Source organism: Convolutriloba macropyga, unplaced genomic scaffold (genome assembly GCF_964194025.1).
Source record: "Convolutriloba macropyga unplaced genomic scaffold, txConMacr16.3 SCAFFOLD_1474, whole genome shotgun sequence".
Classification (NCBI taxonomy): Eukaryota; Metazoa; Xenacoelomorpha; order Acoela; family Convolutidae; genus Convolutriloba; species Convolutriloba macropyga.
This window is the reverse complement of record NW_027450911.1, coordinates 37,111-49,396: the sequence shown is the minus strand read 5'-3', so window position 1 is coordinate 49,396 and position 12,286 is coordinate 37,111. Positions and strand designations below refer to the sequence as shown.

The following is a 12,286-nucleotide window of genomic DNA, read 5'->3' as shown; positions in this document are numbered from 1 at the left end:
CCCCCCCCCCCCCACCCCACCACCTACCTGCCCCACCTACCAACCCCCCTCCCTCCCCCCAACCAGCGCCTGCACACTCCCCTGAACTGAAAAGTTTTAAGGCTTGTTATGTTATATTGGATTGCTATTTTTGTTGTTTCTAGTGTTTTTTTGAATATTCTGATTTTGTTCAAGGTAGGGTGGAGATTATTTTGCTCGACGATTCGAGTCGTTTCCCGTATTCTACCGGCTATGTTTTTTATGCGAAATTTTCGCTTGACAATTTTGACTTTCCGAGTGACTTTTACGCCCTTGACTTTTTTGCTTTTCGCGTGATCTAAAATTCTCTCTCAATTGCAATTTCAAGCAGCTGAACTCAATTGGCGGCAAGTTAAGACTAAAAGTCAAATGAAAAGTGCGCCGGAACTGGTGTCATTTTTTACTTTAAATCTTAATAGTGGTATATGTTAACCTCTATTGTGGTTATTTGAAGCCCACTATTGAACTTTTTAGTCCCATTTAGGCTCCCGCTAAATGGCTCCCCCTCTAATCAAAAGCAGGCTGCAATTGATTAGAGCGCCCACTAGTCGTTCAAGAGCAATTCTTCCGACGTTTAGTCGGTTATGTTTATCACTGTTTTTCTGTTCCTTCAATAACAATCGGTTTTATGGGAATCAATGGCGGCTATTTTACGGCAATCTGCCAAAGTCTTAAGTTTTTAATGGCCTCATCGTCTCAGTTGCCTATTATGGTTCTTCCATTTGTCTAACAATTAATGGACTTAGATTGTATTGGTGCGCCAATTTTAATCGGTTCACATTTTCTATTTGACTTCTGATGTCGATGAGCAGTCCATGTGAGGTGAAGCCCACGAGATCTTAATCAGTGGTGATTTTAGTCACAGTGGAGTAATGAAGGCAGCAAAAAGCGAGGAGGTTTGAATCCTGATTTATTTCAAACTATTTTTAACATTGTGGTGAGAATTCGGTGTTTGAACAAATTGTGCTTGAGGTTTTTGCGAGTAATTTTTTGCGTCAATTTGACCGCTGTTTTTAGTTACTTTTCTCTTTGGCGCAATTGGGATGGTACGTGTGTTTTAATTGCGCCTATTTGCGTTTACTTGAATTCCTGGTTGGGCGATTAACGTTTTTGTGATTTTTACACTACTTGTGAAAGGATGTTGGTGATTTTTTACAAATTTTTGCTCGATTTTTTGTTTTGCTCGAAGGAAGTTTGAACCAATTTCTGTAAACGTGTGCCTTTTTATGCAAAATGTTTGCTTGAAACTTTTGTTCGAGGACATTTTTTTTTATTTCATTTCTCGAATGAGGTGCTCACATTTGACTTCTGGCTTTGCGTGACCTGAACTGCTCTTATTTAGATATAAAGTGAGTTGTTGAAACAAAGGTGATTGAAGATAAGATATCGCAAGGCCCTGATAGCCAAGTGGGCGATGGTTAGGCCATTTAAACCGGAGGTCGAGGCCTGGAAACACTCCTTGGTCGGATTTTTTCTGCAGACTTTAAAAATTGTCTTGGGAACAGCCACCCCTGAATGAACTTGCCGGACTGTCGTTCGAGAGCCTTTGGATCCGAGAGCAATTGGTCCGAGAGCAATTAGTCGGTTTGTTTCGTACTTTTGTTATATTTTGTTATACTTGGTCTTAGAAATGAGAGCTAAAATCAGTTGCTATTGAGGTATAAGTGAATCAATTTAATCATTTCCGCTTATAGCTTGTGGTTTCTATTTTTTCTCAATTTTTCAAAGGATTAATGATGAATTTTTGTTTTGAAAGTATGTTGTGTTGCTTTTCTAAAGGATCTAGCTCAAAGGTAGTTTTTCACGGCTTTGACACTATTTGTTGTTTTATAGCCGCCCTCAGCTTCTCAGCTGGCTATTACAGCCCTCCTTTTTTTTCGTCGAATAAGTTTAATTCGCTTTACCTTAGTTCCCAGCTTCTTCAACATTTCGCTTGAAATCTTTTTGACGTCTCTAGGCTGGTTTAATTGCTTGCCCATTTTGCTCAAAGTGCTCTTAAACAGCAGTTGCTTTGCAAAGTATAAAATTAACAAAGTCAGTATCGTTGGACGAAATCAAAGTAAGAACGGAATAAACCCATAAAGCCCAATTTTACATAGCTGGTACTTGAACTTTGTTCTTATCTGTCTTAGTTAACATCTCTTATGTTTTTGGTATAACTAGCCCTCGAATCCGCTCATTAGGAAAGAGGAGTATGCATAAATACAAAATCTAATCGAAATATTTTGCACTTTAAAAATATTTTGATACAACAATCAGTTTTTATCACCATTTTCTGTTCTTTCAATCGCAATCGATTTTATGGGAATCAATGACAGCTATTTTTGTCCTTTGATTTTATTTCTCGAATGATGTTTTCATATTTGACTTCTTGCTTTGCGTGACGTGACCTGAATTGCTCTTAATAAGATATAAAGTGGGATGTTAAAATAAAAGCGATTGAAGATAAGATATCGGAAGGCCCTGATAGCCAAGTGGGTGATGATTCGGCCAGTTTCACCAGAGGTCGGGGGCTGGAAAAACTCTTTTGTCGGGTTTTTTCTGCAGGCTTAAAAATGTCGGTTACAGCCAACTCTGAATTAAATTGCCCGCCTGTCGTTCAATAGCAATTGGTCCGAGAGGGTTTGTCGGTTTGTTTCCCCATTTTTGTTGTCCTTGGTCTCAAATGAGAACTGCAATCAGTTGCTATTGAGGTATAAGTGAATCAATTCAATCATTTCCATTTATTGCTATTGTTTCTTTTCATTTTTTTTAAAGGTATAATAATGAATTTGAGATTTGATTGTATGTGGCGTTCCTTCTTGAAGGATCCAGTTCAAAGGTAGTTGTTCACAACTTTGACACTATTTGCTGTTTAATAGCCGACCTCATCTTCTCAGCTGGCTATTACAGCGCTCTTTTTTCGTCGAATAAAAGTTTTTCGCTTTACCTTAGTTAACAGTTGTTTCAACATTTTGCTTGAAATCTTTTTGACGTCTCTAGGCTAGTTTCATTGAGCGCTCGTTGTGCTGAACTTGTTTTTAAACAGCAGTTGCTCGGCTAAGCAGTCTAAAGTGAAAAAAATTAGCATCGTTGAACGAAGTCAAAGAAAGAACGGGATGAACACGTAAAGCCCAATTTATACGCCCGCTACTTGAATTGTGTTGTTTTGAGTCGTATTTAGCATCTCTAATGTGTTTACTTATTTATATTAGCCCCTGCATCGTCTGTTTCAGGAACAGGAGTGTGCAGTGGTACAAAATACAATCAAATTAGTTTGCACTCTAAAAATGTTTTTACAGCAATCAATGTTTATCATTTTTTCTGTTCCCTCGGTCCCAATCGGTGTTTGGGAATCAATTGTGTTTTTTCCGGCAATCTTTGGGTTTTGTTTGTTTTTATCAGTTTATACTCTTCTTATGCTACCCTTTGGTTGACCGATTTTTTGTCTGATCCATTTGACTTTTCGTCCACAAAAATTTGATAAACAGGTAACGCCTAGAAGGCAAAAAGTTCTCTTAGAACCTTAAGTCTACCATTCTCTAAGAATGCGATTCACCAGAACTGTTTTAAGGAGACAATTTTACGGTCTTAATCTTAAAAATTTGTCTGCCCCCAGAACCCTCCCCAACACTACTACCCCCTCCCCAACTCGACTTTTGTTGACTGTCCATAGTTTGAAGTTGCTGGAAAAAAATGTTGCTGTTCACAGGATTAGTTAGTTCAATATTTGTATTGTAGTTCAAGACTTGTCCTGTTTTTTTTGCTTCGCTAGCAAAAGATGTTTCGCTTTACCTCATTTTGCCGCTTTTTGGAAATTTTGCATGAAATATTTTTTGACTTATCTGGGCTACTTTTACTCTTCTCTCTTTATGCTGAAATTGTTTTTGAGCAGCAATTGTTCGGCAGAACATTCTAAAATTAACGAAAAACAGGGTAAACCCATAAAGCCTTCTTTTAGATGCCCCGTGCTTGAACTTTGTTCTTTTTAGTCTTAGTTACCAGGTCTAGTCTTTAATAACTGCGTAGCGATAGCGAGGCTTTGATTGATCTCATCGTAGTTTTATTTTTATCGGCCGATGACTCTTGCGTCGTTTTTGACTCTTTGGCGTCTGCTTTTAGGTTGTATTAATTGTTTTTGACTTATCTTACTCAAGAAAGAATTAGATGTGCATTCAGTTTATAAACTTCAATTTTTACTAAAAGTGTTTACCAATTGAAGATCAATAGAGTGCTTCTAAAGGGTGTCAAAAACTTCTGTAATTTAATTTTGGGGATTAGCGGTTTTAATCTGAATCATCCAGTTTTAACTAAGCATCATCCAGTTTTTCCTACATGTATCGTAATAACAACAGTAGAATTCTAACCATTGGAATTCTTCAAATTAACAATTGGTCAAATTGTCTATCCTTGTTTTTTGCTTTTTTGAATTTCAATGTAGGCCAAGGAGTTCTATCAAGGGTTTTTTTGACAATCTGCTTGCTATAATTTTTGCTAAGGTTGCCAATCCCTCTACGTATCTTCTCATGAAAAAACAGGGGCATGCTATCTTCAAACTCCAATTAAAATAGTTTGCACTTTAAAAATGTTTTTGTACAGCTATCAATTTTCATCCTTTTTTCATCCTTTGTCTCAATCGCTGTTTTAGGAATCTATCAAAATCACTGTAAAATTAGTTGAAAGGTGGAGCAAACCAGTCGATAAAAGGCCTGAGGGCATTCTGAGCAGCTCTCTTAGGATTGGAAGTGTAATGTATGAAATTGAACTTCAGTATTGAAAGCAGCGCTCGAAATGATTTTGGCATTCAAATGTTTAAAATAGCTTTAACTGTTTTTGATTTTCTGACTTCTACAAGTTGTGTTTGATTTTTTCAGACTTTAGTGGTATTTTCGGACATCACTGTCTCATATTTCAACAAAATGTGAATGTATGTTTATGATTTCTCTGTGTTGTCTGTTGTTAGGTTTCTGATGTCTCGTGCGAATGAGGATGACACTATGAATGAGATGTTGGAGAGTTTGACAAACAGACTGGTGCACGAGGTAGACGAACACATACAACAGTCCAGCATCGTGTACCACAAAATTAGGTCAGACGATCTCCGATCTTCATTTTCCGAACATCTTCATTTTATAAAGAGCCGAAAGTGAAGATTTTGTAGCAGTCGAAGTATTTAGAGTTTGTAATTAGAGGTCATACAGTTTGTATAATCAAGAGATATAGAAATCAATTTGTTCAAAATCGAACCGGAAATATAGAAATCATGGAAATATAAAATTCGAGTGTGGTTGTTTGGGGTTTAGAGGACTTTTTACTTGGAGTCACTTCCGGAGTTCAGATCTGTTCACACTTTTTTGAGAAGTCAGATTTGAGTAGTAATTTTTGGTCGCGCTGGAGTAGTGGAAGAAGTGAAAACGAGTTTCCAATTACTTCTAACAGAAAGAGTTTTGGTGCATTTGCAGCCATTGGACTTCCATTTTTGTTTTTTAATAGCCGCCGTCAGCCTCTCAGCGGCTATTATTCAGGCACTCTCCTTTTTTTACGACTCGAAGAGGAGTATTGGTTCTTTATCGATCTTTTTTTTACCGGAAGTACTTTGTTCAGGCGGCGTTTTGACTTTATAGTAAAAGTGAGTAAAATTGCCATGTGAACCAGCTTTTTCTGAGCGAGAGAAGTTTTTATAGCTGCGAAGCTGAAGCGGATCTTTTTTGCGGTGCTCTTGATTTTTTATGACTCGAAGAGGAGTATTAGTTTTCTCTTTTTTTTACAGGAAGTAGTTTTGTTCAGACGCCGTTTTAACCTAAAAGCGAAATTGCAGTGTGAAATAATTTTTTCTGAGCGAGAGAAGTTGTTTTATCATGCGCTGCGTTTAGTGAAAAACTTTTTGACTTTTAAAAGTAGTTTTTGACTGAATGGTACATATAGATAACCGTTTTTAGCCGTTTTTTCGTCTAAGTAAATTTTTTTGCTTGTAATTTGGTTTTTTTGTAGAAATGACTTTTATTTGATGCTATATTGAAATGGAAACCTCGGAAATTGATACCACAGTGTTTTTCAGAGCCTGAAAATGCGTTTGAAGTTCAAAATCGGCACATATCTCTTGATTTTTAGTTAGTTTCTGGCTTTTTTCTAATAATATCTTCATTTTTGGATCTTTTAGCCGTCTTTTTGTCAAAAATCAGTCAATATGATATCTTCCATTTGATTCACACTCGCAACGCCTCTTTCTATCTTGATGTAATTTTGTTTTTATAAAGTTGTGCATATGCTAATTCGATTTTGGTAGTTTTATTTTCCAATTTTTCTGTTTTTTGTCTGTATTTTGATTTTAATTACTAGAAAGTCTTTTTATGCAACATGGGGGACTTTAATTTCGTTTCAATAAAAATTTAATCATTTATTAGCGTTAAGTTTTTGAAAGACAGTTTATTTTTTGCTTCAATGCAGTCTTAAAAATTTGTTTTTTTTTGCAATTTTTTTGCAATATATTTCAATGTTTCGTATGTTTGAATTCTGCTTTTTCTGTTTTTGTTCTGTTCAGGAGGATGGATCTTTGTCTTAGATGATTCGTTGTCTTTTCTGTGTCTCGAATGCTGAGCAATGAAATGTATTCGTTTTTCTTGATTTCTTTAATTTGCATTGTGTTCATAATCTTCACTTTTAGTTTGTATCATTCTTTTAGTGTGTCCTGGCACCTACATTTATATTCGTTATTTTGTTTTTCAGTTGTTAAAAAATTAAATGATTTCGGCTTTTTATATTTTCGTCATTTCTTTGGTTTGCAATTGATTTAATTAAACATAAGGCAGTGGTGAGAGTTTGCTTGAAATCTTTTTCCGAAATTTACAGTTATTATTTATTGCAATTTTCTTCGGGCCTTGGAATTGTTTTTAAACATTTTTTTGCCTTTGAATTTTATTCTGTTGCTTATGTATTTTCTGTGATTAATTTAATTTTTGAATTAGTACAAAATTATGTCTCAAATATATGCAACAAGGAAGAAGTATGTGTTTTTTTGTCTTAGTTACAGTGATTATAAATCTAAATAGAGTGCTTTTCTAAAATTTGAGCATTTTTGGAAAAATTTCAGTCAGTTTCTAAGATTATTATCTGCCGTTTGCTTTCGCGATCTTTTTGAGATTAGAATAATTCTTTATTTGAGGACAATCAGGATTTATTTGATCGCACCGTCAGCTTTTTCAACCTATCAGTACTTTGATCATCCTAATTACTTCAGACTTTTTAAACGTTACCAAACGTTTTCAATAATATAAAAATTTTGCTGCATTTTGGTTTCTCTTGATGACAGTGGTTTAAGTTTCATCAATTTTTGTATCATACCTGGGGAAGTAATAATTTAATGGTTTAATACAAAAGGTAATGACTTCAGCTGCATTTACGGTGTTTTTGTGAAGTTTTGACGCTTCGTTTTTGTTTCGTTGTCTGACGCTCTTTTTCTTTTTACATTTTTTGTAGAACATTCTGTCGCTTCACGTTTTCAGTCACTTCTTTACGCTTGATTTCTTAATTTTCGCGTGACCTAAATCTAAATTGCGTGCATTCAGAATTTGTCTGTTGCTAAAACAAAATAATTTCTTATATAAGAGAGTACAAGCGATATGTAGCCTAGTGGTTAATGCCGCCGGTTCTTACGACAAGTGTTGGGAGTTTGAACCTCTGCATTGTCAAAAGTTTTTGCACTCAAAATTGTTCTCAAATGTACTCCCCCTTTGAATAAAAGTTGGCCGCAGTTACTTTTTTTTCCAAATGTGTTTATCTGTATTTCACGGCTCCCAAGTCTATTCTTTTGCAGCTATTCCGGCAATCTGTTGGCTATGTTTTTTTTCATGCGCTGCGTTCAGAAATGACTTTTTGACTTTGAAAAGAGCTTTTGAGAGATTGGCGCATATAGATGAAAGTTGTTAGCCATTTTGTCTTCCATTTGACCCATTTTTTTGTAACTTGTTTTTTAGAAGTAAATTTTGATTGATGCGACATGAATTTGCAACCATCTGAAATCGATACCGCAATGTTTCTGAGAGCTTAATAATGCGTTTCAAGTGCAGAATTGGCCCATATTTCTCATTTTTTTGTCAATTGTTGGCTCTTTGTCCGGACTTTGTTTACCAATTTAGTAAATATGCCAACGTCTTTTTGATAAGTTCTGAATTGGATGCCTCTTTTTGACGTCAGGTGTTTTTGTTTTATAAAACTGTGCACACTTTTTTCTTTGTTTTTTGTTTCTACTTTGAGCTTATTTACCATGAAAAAGTCTTTTAGTGCACCATCTGTGTTTTAGGGTCCGTTTTGTTGCTGATTGAGCTCGCTTTGGCGATAACTTTCAGAAATTCAGTGAAAGTTTTTACCATATTGAACATTTTTTTATCAAATTATTTTTAACTGTTTCGCAATTGATCTTTTCACTTCTTACAGGAAGATAGCTATGCAATGTTCCTGACCGCGATAGCCTAATAACAAATAATCCATGTTTTTACCTCTATTTTTTCTCTTTTTGATTTTTAGTGTTTCCGATTTATTTTTTCGATTGCGATTGTTTTTTTAAATTTTTTTTTTACAATTTATGTATTCTCTACATTCCTGTATGTTTCTTTCTAGCATTCTCCTGAGTAGGTGTTCTCCTGAGATCACTGAGGTTTTGCTAGCTTCACTTCTACGAGTTTTTAACAACTCTTTTTCTGCGAATACTCTTAGGGTTTGGTTTGTGTGTCATGTCATTCTCTGCGTTTGAATAATATTCTGTCTCTTTAGTCTTGTTCTTGAATAATATCGATTTGATTTTTGGTCATTGTTTAGTTTTGCATCGCGTTCATTGTGATTTAAAGCGACACAATTATATTTAAAGCGACAAAGTTAATCAGTTGCCAACTGATTACTGTTTTTGTATTGTATTTTTCTTCAATATTTTGTATCAGTTTTTGGCCATTTCTTGCAGTGTTCAAATTTTTCTTCCAAAATAAATTTACGGGAGCCTAACATGGCTTGACTTTTGCCGCTAGCGTATTTTGGTGTTTTAAATTAAGTATAAAAAAACTTGCCTTGTTTTATATATAGGAGTAATGTATTTTGGTGAACAGATTTCTGCATCGTGAGAGAAAAGTTCTAATCGTGCTCTGCGCACGATTAAAAAACTTCTCTCGCTGAGCAAAAATCTATTTGCCATGAAAGCTTTTCTCACTTTTTGCAAATATGGTTTTTTGTTAATTGTTTTTTTGTTTTTTTTTACAGGAAGTAGTTTTCTTCATGCGGCCTTTAGAAAAAGCGAAAATAAGAGCTGTCATTATAAAAAGAGTTTTGCATAGCGAGAGAAATTTTTTGATAATGGGTTGCGTTCAGTGAATGACTTTTCGATTTGTGTTTTGAGAGAATTGAGCGTTTATTTAACCGTTTATAGCCTTTTTTCGGCTCAACTTCTTGCTGGTAATTTGATTTAAAGAAATCTGTGTGTATAGAATCGTGCGTTTGACAAATAATGGTTTTTGTTTTTGAGACTGAGAGGCCACCATTTTCCATGAATTATGGTTATGAAAACAATTGATTTTTTTGAGTTTGCTTAATATTTAATTGCTTTCGAAAGAAATTGGGATTAATTATTGTAAACGTGCGTTCTTTTAATAGCCGCGGAGCAATAGCTGGCTGGAGTTGTTATCGGCCTTCTCTTGGATTTTTTTTCGACTCGAAGAGCAGTATTGGTTTTCTATCGGTCTTTTTTGCTTTGTACAGGAAATAGTTTTGTTCTTTCGGCATTTTGACCTAAAACCAAAAGTGAGAAAAGTTTTCATGGTGAACAGATTTCTGCATCCGGAGAGAAGTTTTTAAATCGTGCGTAGTGCACGATTAAAAAACTTTTCTCGCTAAGCAGAAATCTTTTCACCATGAAAACTTTTCTCACTTTTTGCAAATATGATTTTCTGTGAATTGTTTCTGTTTTTCTTTTACGGGAAGTGGTTTTCTTCAGGCGGCATTTTAACCTAAAAGCGAAACTAAGAGCTGTCATTATAAGAAGAGTTTTGCTTAGCGAGAGAAGAGTTTTGATGCCGCTTGAAAGTTTGAACTAACTATTACTTTCTGCGAAAAGTCAAGGATTTCGGTTTTTCTATTAAACGATTTTTTTTTACTTTGGATGATTTCGTTGTTTTTTTTTGCATTTCTCTAGTGATGCTGTTTTCGCAATAGTTAGATTTCAGTTTGAGGAAGTTATTTCAAGCAAAAGATTTATATCTGGTTTTTATCTTTTTTGTTTTGTCTTGATTGTATTGTTATTGAACAAAAAATTTTTGTGATTCCTAAATTCTAGTATCTGTTTTCTAGAAACATTCAATTTATATGAACAATGTCTGCTTTGTGATATCACAGTGTGTCTTTTGGCGCAAAGAGTTGATAGTGCAATTCTCGTTTTTAAAGGCTGATATGATTTATTTGATACACTATTTAACCCTGCCAGTTTCTTAGCGTATCAGTACTGACCAACCTAAGAATTTTGGTCGTTTTTCGACATTGAAACTTTGGGGTATCACGATTTCAATTATGTTTAGGGAGAATTATGTCCTATGTTTTGAATCTATGCAGCTTATTTTTTGTACCGTTACTGAATGATGTCCTGATGGTTTTTCTTGTAACCTGTTCCAATAATGTCATTTCCAATATTGTCAATAATGGAACTTTCTCGTTATGACAGCGGTGTGAACTTTGATCAAATCTGCGGAGGTAACAAGTTAGTGCTGACAGTCAAAATTTATCGGTTTTTGCTGCCAATGTGGTTTTTGTGATTTTCTGACGCTTTGATTTGGTTCAAAGCGTCACCATGAAAAATAAGAGCTGTCACCATGAAAAATAAGAGCTGTCATTATAAAAAGAGTTTTGCATAGCGAGAGAAATTTTTTGATAGTGGGTTGCGTTCAGTGAATGACTTTTCGATTTGTGTTTTGAGAGAATTGAGCGTTTATTTAACCGTTTATAGCCTTTTTTCGGCTCAACTTATTGCTGGTAATTTGATTTAAAGAAATCTGTGTGTATAGAATCGTGCGTTTGACAAATAATGGTTTTTGTTTTTGAGACTGAGAGGCCACCAATTTCCATGAATTATGGTTATGAAAACAATTGATTTTTTTGAGTTTGCTTAATATTTAATTGCTTTCGAAAGAAATTGGGATTAATTATTGTAAACGTGCGTTCTTTTAATAGCCGCGGAGCAATAGCTGGCTGGAGTTGTTATCGGCCTTCTCTTGGATTTTTTTTCGACTCGAAGAGCAGTATTGGTTTTCTATCGGTCTTTTTTGCTTTGTACAGGAAATAGTTTTGTTATTTCGGCATTTTGACCTAAAACCAAAAGTGAGAAAAGTTTTCATGGTGAACAGATTTCTGCGTCCGGAGAAAAGTTTTTAAATCGTGCGTAGTGCACGATTAAAAAACTTTTCTCGCTAAGCAGAAATCTTTTCATCATGAAAACTTTTCTCACTTTTTGCAAATATGATTTTCTGTGAATTGTTTCTGTTTTTCTTTTACGGGAAGTGGTTTTCTTCAGGCGGCATTTTAACCTAAAAGCGAAACTAAGAGCTGTCATTATAAGAAGAGTTTTGCTTAGCGAGAGAAGATTTTTGATGCCGCTTGAAAGTTTGAACTAACTATTACTTTCTGCGAAAAGTCAAGGATTTCGGTTTTTCTATTAAACGATTTTTTTTACTTTGGATGATTTCGTTGTTTTTTTGCATTTCTCTAGTGATGCTGTTTTCGCAATAGTTAGATTTCAGTTTGAGGAAGTTATTTCAAGCAAAAGATTTATATCTGGTTTTTATCTTTTTTGTTTTGTCTTGATTGTATTGTTATTGAACAAAAAATTTTTGTGATTCCTAAATTCTAGTATCTGTTTTCTAGAAACATTCAATTTATATGAACAATGTCTGCTTTGTGATATCACAGTGTGTCTTTTGGCGCAAAGAGTTGATAGTGAAATTGTCGTTTTTAAAGGCTGATATGATTTATTTGATACACTATTTAACCCTGCCAGTTTCTTAGCGTATCAGTACTGACCAACCTAAGAATTTTGGTCGTTTTTCGACATTGAAACTTTGGGGTATCACGATTTCAATTATGTTTAGGGAGAATTATGTCCTATGTTTTGAATCTATGCAGCTTATTTTTTGTACCGTTACTGAATGATGTCCTGATGGTTTTTCTTGTAACCTGTTCCAATAATGTCATTTCCAATATTGTCAATAATTGAACTTTCTCGTTATGACAGCGGTGTGAACTTTGATCAAATCTGCGGAGG

The 12,286-nt window shown here is 34.8% G+C and overlaps 1 protein-coding gene across 1 annotated transcript in view; it reads left to right on the top strand.

The window, feature by feature from the left end:
* The first annotated feature begins 898 nt into the window (after positions 1-898).
* The window catches only part of LOC142356267 (protein FAM135A-like), a 36,234-nt gene continuing 24,846 nt past the window's right edge, over positions 899-12,286 (top strand). Inside the window, exons 1-2 of the mRNA XM_075408212.1 lie at positions 899-914; positions 4,961-5,086. Coding sequence (XP_075264327.1) covers positions 4,968-5,086 — 119 coding nt within the window. The 5' untranslated portion in view covers positions 899-914; positions 4,961-4,967. The remainder of the gene's footprint in view (positions 915-4,960; positions 5,087-12,286) is intronic.